We start from the raw sequence: 17,566 nt of genomic DNA on the forward strand, positions 1-17,566 counted from the left end.
GTGATCGGGAAGCTGCCAGCAGAGGGGTGACCCCGGCAGCCGACCTGGGGGTTCCTCCCACAGATGTGCCTTCCCACGTGGCCCGTGGCCCGCCCCCCCTTCCCCGCCCGTGCTGGGTGAGCGGGCGGCGCACAGGCTGCTGCAGGCCAGAGCCAGGCCAGGCGGCCCTCCCTGGGCCCCGAGGCAGCGTGTGAAGTGAGCGCGTGTGTGTGTGTGTGTGTGTGTGTGTGTGTGTGTGTGACGTGTGTGTCGGGCGCGCGCGGGGTGCCATCGTGGGTCAGTGCTGAGCCAGTCATGCACTGTCAAATGTCGTGGGAACGTCCCCTCAGTAACAAAACGAGAAGCGAGAAGCGAGTCGAGGGTCTCCCCAGTGCACTGTCTGAAGGGCCCAGCAGCAGAGCCTGCCCCCTCCCCAGCAAGGGTCTAGAACGGGGCAGGAGGCGGGGCGTGGGCGGGGCACAGGGCGGGCAGGCCCGGGAAGGGGCCGGAGCTCAGCGTGCCCTGGGGTCGGCTCTCCCCGCTGCAGAGGGGCAGGGCAGCGGCCGACGGCCCGAACAGGTCTGCGGGAGAGGCTCCGTCCTGGTCTTTTTTTTTTTCATTATTAAAAAAATATGTCACAGAACAATACGATTCATCATATATTTCTTGCTTATTTTCCTTTTTAAAAAAATTAAAGTAATAAAAAAGTCACTTTATAAAATAATACAAAAGGGCGGGAGGGGCTGGGCTGGGGCCTCGCGGGCTGGGGGGGCCTCCCGGACACAGTGGGGGGGTGCAGTGAAGGCTGCCGGGCGTTTCCGGACCGGGAGGGGGGCCCTAGTTCCCGCCCCCCAGCATCCCCAGCAGCTTGCTGGGCTCCAGGCCCTGCTGCTGCGCCAGGGTGTGCACGTCCAGCCCCATGTGCATGAGGAACTGGGCCACGTTCATCTCCTGCCCCGTGAACTGGTCCCGGATGGTGGGGCACGAGGGGTTGCAGTGGGGCCAGGGGCAGCTGTCCACCAGGTGGACCGGGCAGCCCTTCAGGGGGGCTTTGCTGGCCTTGTGGCTGTCATGGAGGCTTCTGTCCCAGCAGTGAAGCGCCCGGGGCAGTGAGGTCCCCTTCACCTGCACATCTGTCCAGTGGCTGCAGACAGAAACCCAGGCAGGCGTCACTCAGCGTGTGGCCAAAGCAGGCGACCACACTGCTGCTGCCGTGGGCGGGGCCGAGTCTGGATTCTTGCCAGGGCTGATTGTCCCCGGGCCTTTGAAAGCCCTAAGGAAGCCGCTGAGATGAGCCGGGGGCGGGGGGGGGGGGGGGGGGGGGGGGGGAGGAGGGGTACCCCGCGCACGCGGAGCTGTGCCGAGGCGCGGGGACACTGACCTTCGGATGATGATCTCGTGGGAGAGGCAGGCGGGGGCGAAGCTGGCGCTGTGGGGAGGAGATGCCTGTGAGCAGCCACGCCCACCTCGGCCCCGCCCCTCCCGGTGCCCGCAGCTCCAGCCCACCCCCCAGGGGGCCTGTCCTCTGCTTGGTCCCCACCTCCTTCCTTTCGCTGACCCTGGCCAGGCACCCCTCTGGCCCAGGCCTTGTCCCCACGAGCCTGTGTGGTCCCTGCTAACTCTGCCCCTTCCTGCTTCCGAATCCTCTTCCAGGCGGGGCCGCCGGGCAGTGGCCGGAGGCTACCCCGGACCGGCTACCTCGGACCGGCGAGTGTTTTACCATTTAAAAAAAAAAAAAGCCTTTATTTTTCAGAGCAGCTTTACGCTGGCAGCAGAACGGAGAGGTGCAGAGCGTTCCCGCCTCCCCAGCGCCCACGGTCCACGTCCCCGCCAGATGGGACGTTTGCTGCACTCGCTGCAGCCACACTGATGGCCATCGTCACCCAGAGTCCGTAGCTGACGCGAGGGCCCCTCTGGGTGTCGTTCCTCCTGTGGGCTGGGCGTGTGGCCGCCACACAGCGCCACGCGGGATGTCTCCTCTGCCCTAAAAACCCTCTGTGCTCCACCCGGCCCTCGCCTCCTCACTTCCCTGTTCGATGCTACTGGAGTCGCACAGTGCGCAGCCTCGCAGGGGGGCTCTCTCGGCCGCCTGCGTCTAAGGCCCCCCCGTGTCCTCCGGTAGCCTGACGGCTCGCTTCTCCTCAGACCCGGGTAGGTCCCACTGTCTGGGTGCCCCACGGTTCACTCATCCCCTACTGAGGGCTCCCTGGGGTCGCCTGGAGACTGCGGCTCCCCGGTGCTGCGGTTTGCGGTGCGTGGAGCGGGGCTGCGTGGGGCCCGGCACACTCACGCCACGTCCTTCAGGGTGCTCCGCAGCTCGCGGCCCAGGTTCTGGATGTACAGCCACTGGCCCTCCTGCACCGGCTGTCCCGTGAGGTGCACGTTGTCCACGGCCAGCTGGGCCTCATCGAACAGCCACTGCACCACGAACACCGGGCCTGGGGGCACGGCTCAGCTGGGCCTCGCTGTGGCACTCTGCTGCCCGCCCCGGGCTCAGGGTCCCCGAGGGCCCGGCCAGCCGCGCGGCAGGCTCACAGGCCGGCTGGCTGTCCCCCTCGGGGGCCTGAACACCTGCCCTTCCTTGAAGGGGTACCTCGTTAATCCCGCCCCACCACTGGCACCTCGGCACGGTTCCCAGGGACCCACCCAAATTTGGTGACGGTGGCCCTCTGCAGGGACCGCACCATTCCCCAAGGCCCCACTCAGGAGGTGCCCGTTCCTCCCCATGGGAGGGGACAGGGTGGCCCCATCCAGGTCCGCCCGGGACTCAGTGCTCTCAGTGCCAAGATGGGGAGGGTCCTGGGCAGACCCGGATGGCTGTCGCCCTGCTCCCAGGCGGGGCAGTGGTCTGGGCCCAGCCTCAGGGGCTGGGCTCTGGGCTAAATTTCTGGGAGCCTCAGGAAGTCTGGACACCCAGCCTCCACCCGGGGGCCCCAAGCCAGCCACTCACAGCGCAGGGTCGGGTAGACCTTGTAGCCGAAGAAGCAGTTCCACTCTTCACCCTCCTTGAACTGGCGCCGGCAGCGTTCGGGGACCACGCCGTTCCAGTACCTGGGGCGCACACGGCCGGTCAGGCGCCCCACCTCGCCCGCAGACACCCCGCCCGCCCCGGGCTGGAGCGGGGCGCGGCCTCCCGGCACCTGATGCCGCGGCGGACGGCCTCCGTGGGCGCACAGGTGGCGGTGTCGATGCAGTCTGTGTGGAGGTACTGCTTGTTGTCCAGGAACCAGCCCGAGTCCGCCAGGCCCCGCACCTGGATGGCCGGGTAGCCCAGCGCCTCCAGCTGCTCGGCCACGCGGTCCACGTTGAGCAGCACCCCCGTGCCCCCCGCGCTGTGTGGAAGGCGGGGCGTGAGGCCCGGGTGTGGGGAGGGCCGCTCGCCCCCGGAGTCCGCCTGGCCCCCAGCCCGCGCCCCGCAGAGGGCTGCGGCTTTGAGGTGGCTGGCACTGCCTCACGGTCCGGGCTCGGGCGCAGGACCCACGGGCCTGCCGGCGTCCAGCGTCAGAGAAGGCCCTGGCCGTGCTCCAGGCACTGACCCAGGGCCAAGCGGCCGGCCACCCACTTCCTCCCACCTCTCCCGCCCTTCCTCTCGCTCACTCCCTGCCTCGGTTTCCTTATTTGAAAATAAAGATGAACTATGTAGCCTCAGGTCCCTCCGTCCATCCCACTGATGTCCCGGGGTCCCCTGTGCACCTGCTGAGATACAGTGACTGACAAGTGCCGTCCTGCCTACCGGGGCTCTGGACCTCAGAGAAGGTACGTCAGTCCACAGATAACTGATGACCAACTGCCTGGGTCGCTGCGGCCCAAGGCTTCCTTCACGCCCACGGCCCTGGAGGCCAGAAGCACCCGCTGGGCGGCGTCCAGCTGCGGGGGACCACCTGGGTGTGCCCAGGCTTGCTCCGCCACTCCTCACCACCCCTCCACACCCCCTACCCTCCCCCACCCCTCCACGCTCCCCCGCAACCCCCCCAGTTCCCCCCACAACCCGCACATCCCTCCACTCCCCCACCCCCTACCCTCCCCCACCCCTCCGCACTCCACCACGCTACCCCCACATCCCTTCACCCCTCCACACCCCCTACCCTCCCCACCCCCCACTCTCTACCCCCCGCAACCCCCACATCCCTCAGACTCCCCCACCCCTCCACACTTCCCCAGATGCCCCCACTCTCTACCCCCCCCACGACCCCCACATCCCTCAGCCTCCCCTACTCGTCCACACTCTCTCCCCCACCCCTCCGCTCCCCCCCCCAGGTCCCTGCCTGGCCCACCTGCTTCCCGCCAGCAGCAGCACCTTGGCTCCACTCAGCCCTTTGCCCAAAAGCTCCCGCACCACCTCCTGGATGATGAGGGTGCCCATGAAGGCATATTCATCTGCTCAGAGAAGGGGGGTGACTTTGGGTGGGGGCCTGGACACAGGGCAAGGCCTCCTACCGCCAGGACGAAAGGAAGAGGGGTTCTAGCTGTGGTCCAGAGGGCCTGCGGGGGGCCGGGGCCAGGGCCTGGCGGACTGGGGTGGGGAGGGCAGGTGCGCAGGCCGCTCTGCCCCGCCACCCCCCACGGACCAGCCAGGAGCGAGGCCCTCCACAGGCGCCACGGACAAGCAGGCGGTGGGCGCTGCAGCAGGCACCTTGGGACACGCCGGGTGTTAGGGCTTAGTAGGGGTTCCAGGGCGGAAGCCCGCATTTCCCAGAAGCCCCGCCATCCCGCCCTGTCTTGGGGGGTAAAGGGGAGCAGAGGGGAGCACAGAGGACTCACTCTTGTCAGACTTGGATGAAGCCCCACTCCAGACGTCGCTGGAGCAGTAGGGGATGAAGCTGCAACACAGGGCAGCATGAGGCGGCGGCTGGTCCACCGCCGGAGGCCCCCCGACCCCGCTCCCCGCGGGGGACCCCGGCCCCTTACACCATGTTCGCGTTCCACCAGTGGGGGTTTTCCTCGGGCTGGGAAGACAGGATCCCCGTGCCTGTTGCAGAGGGGACAGAGGCAGTGGGTCCTTCTGGCTGGCAGGGAGTGTGAGTGTGAGTGTGTGAGCGTGTGAGCGAGTGTGTGTGAGTGCGTGAGTGTGAGTGTGTGAGTGCATGAGTGTGTGAGCATGTGAGTTTGTGAGCGAGTGTGTGAGCGCGTGAGAGTGTGAGCGAGTGTGTGTGTGAGCGTGTGAGCGAGTGTGTGTGAGTGTGTGTGAGCGTATGAGTGTGTGAGTGTGTGAGCGTGTGTGAGCATGCGAGTGTGTGTGAGTATGAGCAAGTGTAGGGACGCGGACAGGGCGGGGCCGCTCTGGGGTTCTAGGGAGCCGAGGCGGGGTTCTTCTAGGACTTCAAATTGCGAGCTCCACGATGCCCCCCTCCCCCGCAGCGGGGCGCCCTGCCGACCTGTGCGGGTGCGTGGCCAGTCCCTGGAGCTCATGAGGCGCCGCATGGTGTCGTACCGCGAGTCGCAGTTCTCCCGGTTGAAGCAGTACCAGCCGCCTGCGGGCACGGCCACCACCTCAGGGCCCGCGTGCCCAGGGGACCCCCGCCCACCCCGCCGCATAAGCCCCTGGGATGTACCTTCCAGAAAGAGTAGCCACCGTCGGCTGCCCTTGGATTCCTTCAGGTAGTAGCTGCAAGGGAGGGCGGGCGGAGCCGGAGGTCAGCGGGGGCAGCTCCGGGCAGGAAAGGGTCATTCCACCTGTCGCCCGGCGCGCGCCGGCCGCACGGGGGCGCCCGCGGCCGCGCCCCCGTTGAGCGCGCCCGCGGACCAGCGGCCGACAGTCCCGGGAGGTGGCGCTCGCGGGGCGGGGAAGGGCCGCGAGGGGATGTGTGGTCCGTGGAAAATCCCCACGGCCCGCCCCGCGCGGGACCGGCGCCGGCGGCCGGGCTGAGGGGCGTCTTCGCCGGGGCCCGGGATCCTCCTGGGACGCGCAGTGGCGCTTGGAGCGGGCAAAAAGCCCTCTCGGGAGGAGTGTGTGTGGGAGAGGGCTCTGGGGCGGCCGGGGGGCGTGAAGGGGCGCGGGCGCCACCCGGGCGGGGTCGCAGCCTTCCTGCTGAGGCCCAAATTAACGTCCCGTCCCGTTCCTCGGGCTGAGGACCCGCTGGGCGTGTGGACCCCCCGGACCTCTCCCCAAGCCTCAGCCTCGCATCCTTCCTTTATCTACTTAGGGACTGGAGAGGGGTGACTTCTGCACCCCAGGTCCCTCTGTCGCTCCTGCGCCCCCTCCCCGGTTCTCGGCGGGCTGGCCGGGCCCCTGGCCGCCCCGGCAGCCGCACGGAGCCGACCTGCGCCGAGCCGGGGTGGGGGTGGGGGCACGGCGGCTCTCTCCCCGCCCCGCTGCGTCGCCTCCTCCCGCCGGAGCCAGGGACACTCGCGGACTGCCATCTCCCCGCCCAGGGCCCGAAGGACGCGAGCAGCGGGACTGGGCACCGGCGGCCGAGGGGTCAGTGCCCGGGCTGGCCGGGAACCAGTGCTACGAGCGCTGCCCCAACCCCCGCGCGGCGAGCCGCGGAGCCCGACGGGGAGCACTGTCCCCCGGCGGCGAGAACTGCCACGGGCCAGCAGGGAGGGTCCGGCGCGGAGACTCCGTGCTCCGGAGCCGGGACCGGGAGGCGGAGGGTGCGAGCGCCGCTGGCGACGAGGAGGCCCCGAGCCCGGCGGGCGCCACCCGCAGGGCGCGCCGGGCGGGCGGGGGCGGCCTTACCCGGCGGGGCTGCCGTCGTTGCAAGTCACCGAAGTGTTGAGGAGGAGGTGCAGGCGGAGGTCCTCGTTGAGCTGCTGCGCGGAGCAGGGGTACAGGGACTGCGCCAGGCTCTTGACCTGCGCCATGAAGCTGTCCATGTTGCCCTCCACGGCCGTGAAGTCCAGCGGGAAGCTCTCCACGGGCTGCCCCGCCGCGGTCGCCGCCTCGGCCCGCTGCGCGGGCGGGGGCGGCTGCTGGCTGCGGCGCCGCCAGGTCTTCCTGCCCTCGCCGCCCCCGGCCCAGTGCAGCAGGCCCAGCAGCAGCAGCACGCGCACCCCTCGGCCCATGGCCGCGCCGCTCGGGCCCGCGGCCACCTGCGGAGAGTGGGCGGCGGTGAGGCGGCGGCGGCGGTGGGGGCGCAGGGCCGGGGGCGTTCGCGCTGCGCGGCGCCGGGCGCGCCTGCTCTCCCGCCGCGCTCCCCGCGCCGGCCGGGCTGCGGATGCGCGGGAGGTCGGCGTCGAGGCTCCCGGGGCCGGGCGCCGTGGCCGGGGCAGCTCGGTCTCCGCGCGCGGCCGGCCGAGGGCAGCGCAGGGTCTGGGTGCGCTGGCTCCGGCCCGCGCCAATGAGCGGCGGGGGCCGAGCCTGGGCGTAGTTTGCGGGGGCCGCGGCGGCCCGGGTGCCCGCGCGTTAGATGTGCCGCCGCCGCCGCCGCCCGGGCTCGGCGGAGGGGGAGGGGGCCGCGCTCGCTCTTTTCTTGGCGGAGGCATCGCCTTTTCTTCCCAAACCGCAAGCCTGACGGAGGGGCCTGGACTACCCCGCCGCGGCCGCCGGAGGCGCTCCCGGCCCGGCTCCGTGGGGGGCAGCGCGGCCCGCGGCCTCGGCGGCTCCATTCACCGCGGCCAGTCCGGCGCCGCTGCCCCCGCCCCCGGGGCGGCGGGGTGGGGCTGCGGGGACCGAGCGGGGCTTTTCCGCGCCTGGGGTCCCCCGCCCGCAGCACAGCGGCCGAAGCCCCACACGCTGGGGGAGCAGGGTGGGCGCGCTCACCTGAGCCGCCGGGGACCCCCTCGCCGCCGCCGCCCAGGCCCAGAGAGCAGCCAGCGGGCGACCTGGTGCGCACCCCACCCCGAGCGGGCCCGGAAACCCCTGCTCACCGCGGTCCCGCGCGCTGGCTCCTAGGAGTCGCTCGCCCTGAGCCACCCCGCTGGTGCGCCCGGCTCGGCCGCCTGCCCCTCTGACGCTGGCGCCTGGCCGCCCGGGACTTTTATCCAGCGGGGCCCCCAGGATCAAAGCGACGGCGGACACAGGGCTCCGCGTCGAAGGGCAGCACGGGCGCCCGGGGCCTCCCGGAGGAGCGGACAGGTGTGGCGCAAAGTTCGGACACCCGAGGCGACCTGCCCTGCCCGAGGGACCACGTGCCCCTGCAGGGAGCCTCGGGGCAGCCGTCTCGTCCTCCCCCTGGGTGGACAGATTCTCTGCGGCCCTCGGAGGCAGTGGGGCCAGAGGGGGCGCTGTCACCTACCCAGGTGGATGGGCCTGGGTGGGGTCCTGGATACCCCCTTTTTGTGTCCTGGCCGCAAAGCGCCCCAGGGAGGGCCCCCCAAACTGCTCCCTGTTCCAGGGCCACTGAGGCAGGGGAGAGGATGGAAGGGCTGCTGGCCTGGCGTCTGCGCAGTGACCTCCACTAACCCCTGTACCTGCCCATCAGCTCACCTTCGCAGCACCTCACCCGCTCTCGCCCTCCCGGGGACAGAAGGAGATTCTTTGTCAGAAATCAGAATGAGAGGCAGGTGTTTACTTAGTAGGTTTCTGCCGGGTGGGTGGGGAGACGGAAGGCAGGAAGGCAGTGTGCTCGCCCTCCACGCCCCTGGGCCTGGTGGACCTCCCGCCATGCCCCCGCCCTGCCCCCGCCCTGCCCCATCCGAGGCCCATGAATGCCGTCACACCCGTTTTAAAGACAGGAAACAGGCCTTGCCTTTTGGGACGGGGTCTGGACCCGGGCAGACCTTTCTGAGCCCCGCTCCTGATCTGGGGCAGTGGGGAGACTGTGTCCCCTGGGAGGCGAGCACCTGCAGGAAGCCGGAGAGGCCGGGGTGCCCCACCCTCACGGTCCGCGGGCTGCAGGGCCCCTTGTCCTTTCCAGTCCTCAGGCTGGGTGATGAGCTGCAGAGTAGGAAGTTACGACAGCCACCCTGCACACACCCAGCAGGCTGCTCCGGGCAGGCTCCGAAAGGCAGCAGTGGGCCACCAAACAGGGCCCTCGGGAGGGGCCGCGTGAGCATCGAGGGCTGTGAGGTGCTGTCACATGGACCTCGAAGCCCTAGGTCAGGCCGGGCGGCCCTGGAGGTCGGCCTGGGCTGGGGTCACTCTTTGCAGGAGAGGGCAGGTCCTCCCCGGGGCGGCCGTGTGTCCGCTTTCCCGATGAGGGGAACCGAGGCTCAGGGAGGCCGACGGCATCGCTGCGTCCACGCCGCGTCCACCTGGAAGTCCGCGCTGCAGACGTCCTGCTGCGGGGCCGGTTTACGGGCCAGGCTTGCGGCTGACCAGTCCTTGCAGTCCCTTCCCAGCTGTGCTCTCCCCACCCCCACTGACCGAGGCACTGGGGAGAACCCTCCACCTCCGGACTGTTACCCCAAGTCCCAGGCCAGGAAATGCCGCTCCCAGCTGGGCGGCATGGCTGCCTCACCTCCACACTCACCTGGCTCGGAGCCGAGTCCTGGCGGGGGGTCCTGGGCTGGGCCGTGACCTCTCTCTGTGCCTCCGTTTCCTCCTCTTTAAAGTGGGGCAGTGACCGCGCCTCCGTCAGAGGGCTGTGTGGGATTACGGGAGCCCATGCGTGAAGGCGCTCAGCACGCAGCCATGACCGCCGGCGGAATTCCGGGATCGGGGATGAGCAGGCATGTTACATTCCCTGGCGTTTGCTGTAATGCGATTTAGCCTGCATGTTGGACCCAAATGAGTTCCTGTCGGCGTTTACTGCAGACTACTAGCACAGCGAAGAGGCTCTCAAAGCGTTCCCGGCCCGTGTCCCACCTCCCCCGCCCTGTTTCTCCTCCTTGGCGGCCGGAGACTCGCTGGCTGCTGTCACCGCGTTCTCCTCTGGACTCAGACCGGCTCTGTCCTTGCGTCCTCTCCCCAGAGGCTAGCTTTGCCCTCTGCGCCTCGGACGCCCACACTCAGTTTTCAGTCCTGAAGTCTGGTGGGGTTCGGCGAGGCAGGCCTCTGCTTCCAGGCGGTCTGCACCCAGCCCAGCGGCCGCTGCAGCCCTGACCAGGAGGGAGGGGACCCGGGATTGAACAACATTGGGTCACATCCTACCCCACACCCATCAGGGCGGCTGTGATCAAAGGCATGGATAATGGCAGGTGTCGGCGAGGATGTGGAGAAACTGGGTCCCGTGCACGGCCGGTGGGGACGGGCACCGGGCGGGCGCTGGGGAGACAGGCTGGCGGCTCCCAGCACATTAGAGCACTGTGTGACCCCGCAGTCCCACCCCTATCCTCAAAAGAATTAAAAACAGGTGTGCAAACAACAGCTTGTACATGAATGTTCATGGCAGCTCTATATTCACAGTCACCAAAAGATGGAAACACCCAGATGTCCCTCGGTGAAGGCCGGATAGACACAGCGGAGTCCATCTACCCCGTGGAACAGGAGTCGGTCATGAAAAGGCTCTGACACCTGCTGCAACGTGGATGGACCTTGAAGACATTACGCTCAGTGAGGTCCGACAGACACAAAAATGTGTGATTCCGTTGATAGAAAATGTCCGGAACGGGCACCACCACAGACAGGAAGCAGACTGCTGGTTGCCGGGGGCACAGGGAGGATGGAAGTGACTGCCAATGGGGACAGAGCTACTTTTTGGCGTGGCGAAAGTGTTAAAGTGTTCTAAAACTGATTGCGGCGGTGGGCGCCCAGCATTGCGCATGTGCTAAGCGCTGCGAACTGTGCACTTTATAGTGAGTAGCTCTACGTCACGTGAATTTTACCTTGGAAAAAAAAAAAAACGCACTGGTGTGTCAGAACAACAATGGTCAGTAGCCTGGACGCCAGGCCCCAGGTGACTGGGGTGGCCAGGTGAACGGAGTGCCTTGGGTGGGCTGGCCTCGTTCCAGAAATCCTCGCGGGCCGGGGGATGTCTCATGCCCCGAGTGGCTCACTAGACAGAAGGCTCCGGGGCCGCACATGGGGGACGTGGCAGTGCCCGATTCTGCACCCAGGGCCTGGCCGTGCCCCCGCTGGGCCCGAGGCCAGGTCTCTGGGCCCCAGGCCCCTCACCTGCGTGTGCCTCCCAGGGTCACGGGAGCATGAACGAGGCAGGACGCACAGAGGCAGCGAGCACATGACAGATGACGTGACTACGCTTGGACAGATTCTGGCCACCCCTCAGGCACCAAAGTAGGCCGCTGTCCGCAGCACAGAGCGCTCGCGGGATGTCCGGAGGTCGGACACTCAGGCTTGGGGACGAGGAGCAGGAACGACGGCCCAGTTGCTTCACTGCAGTGGCCCCAGGGGCCACGGACAGCATGGACGCTGGACACGGCACTCACCCTCGTCTGACTGGCCTGCGCCACCACCACAGCCAGGGGAGGGGCAGTGCTTCCTGGCTCCACTCGCGTGGGTGGTCGTGGGTGGTCGTGGCTTCCGGCGGAGCGCTCAGGTCCCATGCCTGGGAAAACGAGACCCTAGGGGGTGCAGGGGGGCTGGTCCTCTGGGGAGGAAGCTCTGGGGGAGGGGCCGGGGGGCCCAGAGGAGCGTGGAGCTAACCAATGGGAGCTGTGGTCCACGTGGGTTCAGGTGCCCGGTTTCTGGAAAAAGAGCGTCAGAAATGGAACGTTCCTGAAATTAGAGCTAGAGCTCAAGCTGGAGCAGGCTCGGGGCCCGGGCTGGTGGGAGGAAGAGGGATGTGGGTGGCCGGGCAGCCGGTGGCACAGGCTTCCCACTGGGGCCCGGTCACCTGGCCTTCAGGGTCTCAGGATGTCCAGCGGCACCATACCCAGTGCCTGTGATGGGGCGTGGGACTGCCCCATACCACATGGCCAGCCAGCTCCCTCCTGGGGCCCCTTGAGGGCCTGGGCCTGGGGGCTCACACGGTGTGAGGACAGCTCTGTGCTCCAGCTGCTGCCTGCCGTCTGGGGCCCAGCTGCTGCCTGCTGGCCTCCGCCGCCCCGCCTCGCTTAGCCACCTGGGCGGCTGTGAGCCCCAGCTGCCGGCCTCTGGGGCCCACGAGGGCAGGGAAGCAGGACAGACTGCCCCGCTCCCCCCAGCGGCTCCCCCCTGGGGAGGCCCTGCTCCCCGGGCAGCCCGCATCCCCGTTGGTTCTGAGCCCTGGGGGTCCTCGGGGCCAGGCCGTGTGGTCTCAGGGTTTGAATCCCCATTTCGTTTTCCCAGAGTCCCCCATCCATTCGCAGGAACCCCCCTCAGCCTCCTTTCCTGGGACCTTGATGAGCAAAACCACTCGCCTGGAGCTGTGTTGTGGGGGGCCGGGGGTGGGGGGCTGGGACCACTAGGTCAGTTCCTTTCTCAGATGGCTCCTTGGCTGGCCTGATGCCGGGAACTGGATGGCCGTTTGCAGGCTCGGCATGGGCAGCCTCAGGGCCACTGGTCAGAGGAGACCACACATACCCCTCACTTAGAACTGAGAGCACCCGGGAGGCAGAGCCCCTTCCCTTAGGGGTGAGCACCCCCAGGGCTGCAGGTGGAAGCTAAGTGAGTCCCGGGTGCTCTGGTCACTCTGCTGCCCCCCTGCCCGCCGGCCAGTGAACAGAGGACCAAGGCATGGTGTTCCAGTCCAGGCTCAACCCCTGGGGACCTCGGACCCTACCAGTCACTTGGCAGGATGTGCGTGCTTCTCAGCACCCCTGCCCCGTCCCACCCTCCCCATGCCCAAGGACCCTCTGGGGTGCCAGCCCACACTGACGCAAGGTAACCGGGGCACCACGGTCCACCTGGAGACGCCACATCCCAGAGCTGGGGCAAGGACGGGCTTGGGAATGGGAGGGCCTTCTTGCACATGGTGGAGACGGGGCCTCTGGGGTATTGCGGGAGTCCCCAGGGTGCCAGCGTGTGCCCCTCACCGTACAGGTGTGGAAGGGCACGGGGGAGGTCGGACTGCCCCAGGCCTCGTGGGGAGGGCTGGGACAGAGCTACTCCAGCGCTCCCAGCTGCGGGCTCTGCTGCGCCCTAATAGGCTCCAGGCCGGCTGGTCCCCATCTGTGCAGCCTGCTGGTCCCCAGCGCCTCCTGCAATAGCGGCTGCAGGCCAGCAAGGCCAGCCCGCCATGTGACCTTCGGCCCACCCTCCCTCCCACCCTGTGATCCGCACGTGGCCTCTGGGGAGGCAGAAACAAACCCTCAGATCTCGCCCCTGGGAACCTTTCAGCGCCAGCGACATCAAAGGGGTGGCGGGCGGCGGGGCAGCGGATGCTTCTCTTAAAGGGCCACGCCATGTTTTAATTCAAAGCAGATCCTGGGAACAGCTGTCAAGCTGCCTGGAGGGAGGATGCCCGCGGGAGGAGCTGGAAGGCGGCCATCCCTGCCCTCTCCAGACCCCGCTGCATTTGCCTCTCAGAGCTGTCGGCGGGCAGGTGGGGACTGTGCTGAGCGTGCTCTGTGGGGGCGCCACTGGCCTCCACCTGGGTGTCATGCAGGGCCCTGTCGGGGGCGTCGACTGTTCTGCGCACCGGTAGGGTGGCAACTTAGACTCTCATTTCGTACAATCAGTAGTGTGACCTCTCTTGCACAGGGGAGTGTGAGTTGAGGTTCTTACCTGCCCAGGTGTCTGCCCTGCCTGGAGGCCACTCATAAATACTGGATGGGGGACAGCTCCATGCATGGGGCAGGAGGGGTGTAGGAGGAGTCCATGGTGGAATTCACTCGAATTCACTCGACAGAGCCCTGTCCCTGAGAAGGGACACAGGGACTAGATGGCAGGCCCATCCCTGGAGGCCGGGGGCAGAGAACAAGGAAAAGGGGTGTGGGTGGGCACCGGACAGTGGGAAGTCACCGTCTCGTTGATAATACAGATAATTTCTAGAAGGATCTATGTTAGAAAGTAGATTTTAAGATAAATTAAAAATGCAACTTTATCACAATCGGATGTATATATGTATATACGCATGCATGTATTAACATACGTGCATATCCTCAGGCACATTTGGCTGGATCGTGAGTGTGGTGTGGCAAAGGGGCTGTGCCTCTCCCCAGGGCCTAGCACAGAGGGCGCCCTCACAAGCCACTTGCTCTGTGAATGAGCCACACCTTTTCCCAAGGAGATAGGTAAGGGGGCATCGGTTGCCAAGCCAGCTGGGGTCGTTTTTACCTGTAACACATGACCCGAGGTCCTAATAAAACCAGTTTGGAACAGAGCTTCTTTAGAAAATACAGCCCCGGTCCCGTTAATGATGACTGGGAATGTGACACCTGTCACCTGTCCCTAGCATTTAGGTCCAGCCCGGCCAGACCTGAGGGAGGTCTGTGTGGCCTAGGGAGAGGACCCCAAACCGGCCTTCTGGTTGGGCTCTGGGCTCCCCACAGCCCACTGGGGATGTCCTGCATGCCTGTGATGTCCTGCGGGGCTCACCTGCGCTGAGCCTCCCTGTCCCCAGAATTTGGCACTCTCGCTGCTGATCTGCAGATGAAGAGCAGAGGTCCAGGCAGCCAGGAGGTTTCAAAGCTCAGGACGGTGCAAGTAGGGATACCTGAGCCTTGTGCCCTGATCGTACCCTGGGCTGCTGGACACTGCGACTTCCTACATTATGTCCCTCCCCGCCCCCCCGGGGACACTGTGTGCTGGATGGAGGTGGTCCTGAGCGGGGGCCTGGGAGGGGCTGCGGTGAAAGGAACAAACGAGGATCTGTCCTGTGTCACCTGTTGAGCAATAAGGAAGGAGAAGAATGTACATCTGTGTCCCCTTAGCTTCCTGATTTATGCATTTGCTCTTCTTTGCAAAAAGAAATGCAGGAAGGACACCCTGGCTTTCTGGGGTGTGAGTGGGAATGGACAGGGAGGCAGTCACCTTGTTCTGGCTATCTGGTCTTATGGGTATCACTTTTGAATCAAATAAATATTTTGCATAATCAAAATATAACATTAAGTAAAATAGGATGAAAAAAAGACACTAAAATTCAGTAATATATCAATGAACACATCTGCTCAGAAATAAATGAGCTGAACTGTATATCAAATTAACATGACCGCATAGCAAAAAACAAAAACAAATAAACAAAAAAACAGAATTAATTCAAAGAACTCTTGAACACAATACTCTGTACTTCTCTAGTGGGATATAGTCTGAGGACAGAAATAACTACAAATGGATGTTGAAATTTCCTTAGTAGTTCTGCAGTTTGTAGCAGGATCGCTGTAGGAATTCAGAAGCTACTTGGAGGGTGTTTTGGAACAGAGCAAAAATATGTCTTCATGTACTAAGAGCGAGGGTTCTCACTATGGAGAAGGGGGTGTTCGGCCAAACCACGTGGCGTTGCCATTTTTTGTAGAATATTGCCAGTTTCATAGGAATCGACCAAATACAAATGCGGGATGAGGGAAGGGGAGGAAGAAGCTGAGGGGTGGCTTGGAGCGATCCAGGTGAATTCGGGGTGCCAGCCCTGTGCTCTGAGAGGGCCTCGGGAGCACAGGCGCCCCAGCAGCTGCGAGCACACTCAGCTGCAGACCTTGGTTTCTAAAGCCCAGTCCCCTCTGAAAGGATGAGGACTTCCCTGGGACACGACGGGCTCAGGGCCGGGGCAGGGGATGCTCTGGCCGAGTGTCGGAGGCCTCGGTGAGGCAGAAGTGAGGAAGTGCACAGGGCAATGGGGACAGGTCGAAAGCGTGGCCGAAAAAGGATGCGTGCCGCCCCGACACGTCTGGGGAGGCCTGCGTGGCGGGCCCTGCGGACCCAGAGACCGAAGCAACCACATGGGACCGGCTGAGCGCGATGCCCCCTCACCCAACGCGGGTGGTGGAGGTGGTCACGTCCTAAGCCTGCGGCTCCCTCAACAAAGGTCAGTCCTCACGTCACGGGAGCCAGTCTGCTGTCTTCGTGCGTCTAAGATGACGCTGGAATGTCAGAGTGACCTGCCTCTCCGCGGCCCTGAAGGCACAGCCCCTGGAAGCCGGGCGCAGACCACAGACCCTCACTGTGACCTCGCTGCCCGCATTCCGTCTCTCTGTGCTGCAAACATTAATTACTCTCTGTCCTGTGCTGACCCGTGCAAGAGAGGTGTGTCTCTCGTCTACTTTTATCCAATCCCAGACACTTCCCACCTCGCCTTCCCTCGGTCCCTAAGCCAGCACCCAGGGACCTCACGGAACCCTCATTAGAATCCAGAACCTTTGATTAGATTCTAGAACCTTTGATAACGTATAAAAGAAACTGCAAAACCACCATTCTCCGGAGCAGTTTGTCAATCCATTGAGTTTTTGCTTCTTGGCCATTGTCATCAGTTTGGTTCAAATAAACTCATAAAAATTCTCCAAAGGTTTGGACCTTTCTCACGTCGACAGAGAGGAAGCAGGAAAGCTGAGAGCGGGATGGGCGAGTGGGGTTAGCTAGGAGCGTGGCATCGGGGTCGGGTTTCCCGACGTGATGTCGTGTCACAGTTTGGCGATCCTACGAGAGGGCCGGCCGGACACTGACGTGTTCAGTGGCAAAGGCAACGTCTCCAACTTACTCTCCGACGGTTGGGCAGAGTGTCGTGTCTGTGGAGAGCCAGGGAGAACAGCGGGCATGGCGACGAGCGGGGTCGGCCTAGAAGGCGCACGGGAGATCCTCGTGTTGTTTTTGAAAATGTCTTCTAAGTTCGAAATGATGTAAAAATAAAAACCATCCCACCCCCCAAAAAAGGAATACTGAAGCCAGCTGGAAGGGGCTCTCACGGGCCCCATTTGGATCAATGTGAGCATCGAAAACAATAGTTGCATAAAAAGAGAATCTATGGATTTATGTTTATATTTAAGGAGGGGAATCCTTTCCTGACCAAAAAAAAAAAAAAAAATGCCTATTAAATGTAAAAGGAATGATAAAACTGGAAAATGACAAAGACAAGCCGGAAGCCGAAGCAAACAGGATCAGTAAGGGGTCGAGGGGAGCAACTGGGGCTAAGGGCAATTCTCGCGCCCCGTGTAATCGCGAGAACCCTGCACGAAGAACTCTGTCTGTATTCGAAGGCTCAGTGGCTCTGACTTCCATCGACTTCCTTTTCCCTTGTATAAATGACCCCCATCTTGACATGCCGGCCAGAGTGTGCATGAGGCTCGCCATGTCGGCAGGTACCAGGTTGCAACCTTTTTCCCCGAATAAAGCCTTTTGTTGACGAAACACCTAGTTGATATCGTTTTCAGTCGACAGAAGTCAGGTTTTTGTCACTGTAAGTGTAACGACGGGCTTAGGCGGGGACCGTCACTGACAGAGCTGTCGGGGAAGTGGCTACCGAGGGGACACCCTGTTGATGGCTCATTCACTCTACGAAGGTCCTGGGAGAACCTCGCAGGCAGAGAGTTTAGATGTTACACCCCACGTGACAGGACGGACGGACGTCCCGGATCGTCGGGCGGGCTGTCATCTACGCCGCTGCACCGTCCCAAAACAGTTCACCCCAGGAAAGTCTCAGGCAGATCCAGCCTGTGGAAAATTCTAAAGGAAACAGGTCTGGATGCTTCACGAATGTCACCGTCCTGAGCAGTTAAAACAGACCCAGGATGGACAGACTGGAGCCAATGAATGGACTGCAAACCAACGACTGCCAAGCCAATGTGACAGCTCTATAGGACCGTCTGGGGACCAGGGACATTCTACATGGGCTGTGTACTAGATAATGTCATTGTACCCGTGACCGTTGGTTGTTGGGTACGGTGATGGCCTAGGAGAAAGGAGGCGCTGCTGAACTAATTGGAGGGAAGGTGTCTGGATTTCTTCAACTTATTTTCA

General features: G+C 64.3%; 1 protein-coding gene across 2 annotated transcripts; it reads right to left on the reverse strand.

Moving 5' to 3' along the window:
- Positions 1-625: 625 nt before the first annotated feature.
- On the reverse strand, positions 626-7,039 carry NOTUM (notum, palmitoleoyl-protein carboxylesterase). 2 transcript variants are annotated; one of them, XM_016163679.2, is made up of 11 exons: positions 6,659-7,035; positions 5,532-5,584; positions 5,355-5,450; positions 4,888-4,948; positions 4,741-4,799; positions 4,254-4,356; positions 3,120-3,311; positions 2,930-3,030; positions 2,270-2,417; positions 1,361-1,408; positions 626-1,123 (listed from the first exon to the last, which is right to left on the reverse strand). In XM_016163679.2, exons 1-11 carry the CDS (start codon positions 6,982-6,984, stop codon positions 817-819), a joined length of 1,494 nt encoding a protein of 497 aa, XP_016019165.2. In that variant the 5' UTR covers positions 6,985-7,035; the 3' UTR covers positions 626-816. The 2 variants fall into 2 exon arrangements, with proteins under 2 accessions (XP_016019165.2, XP_036078586.1); XM_036222693.1 differs by lacking the exon at positions 5,355-5,450 and having other exon boundaries at positions 6,659-7,039.
- Positions 7,040-17,566: the final 10,527 nt, after the last annotated feature.

The sequence above is a fragment of the Rousettus aegyptiacus genome, unplaced genomic scaffold (assembly GCF_014176215.1).
Source record: "Rousettus aegyptiacus isolate mRouAeg1 unplaced genomic scaffold, mRouAeg1.p scaffold_m13_p_6, whole genome shotgun sequence".
NCBI classification, from domain to species: Eukaryota; Metazoa; Chordata; class Mammalia; order Chiroptera; family Pteropodidae; genus Rousettus; species Rousettus aegyptiacus.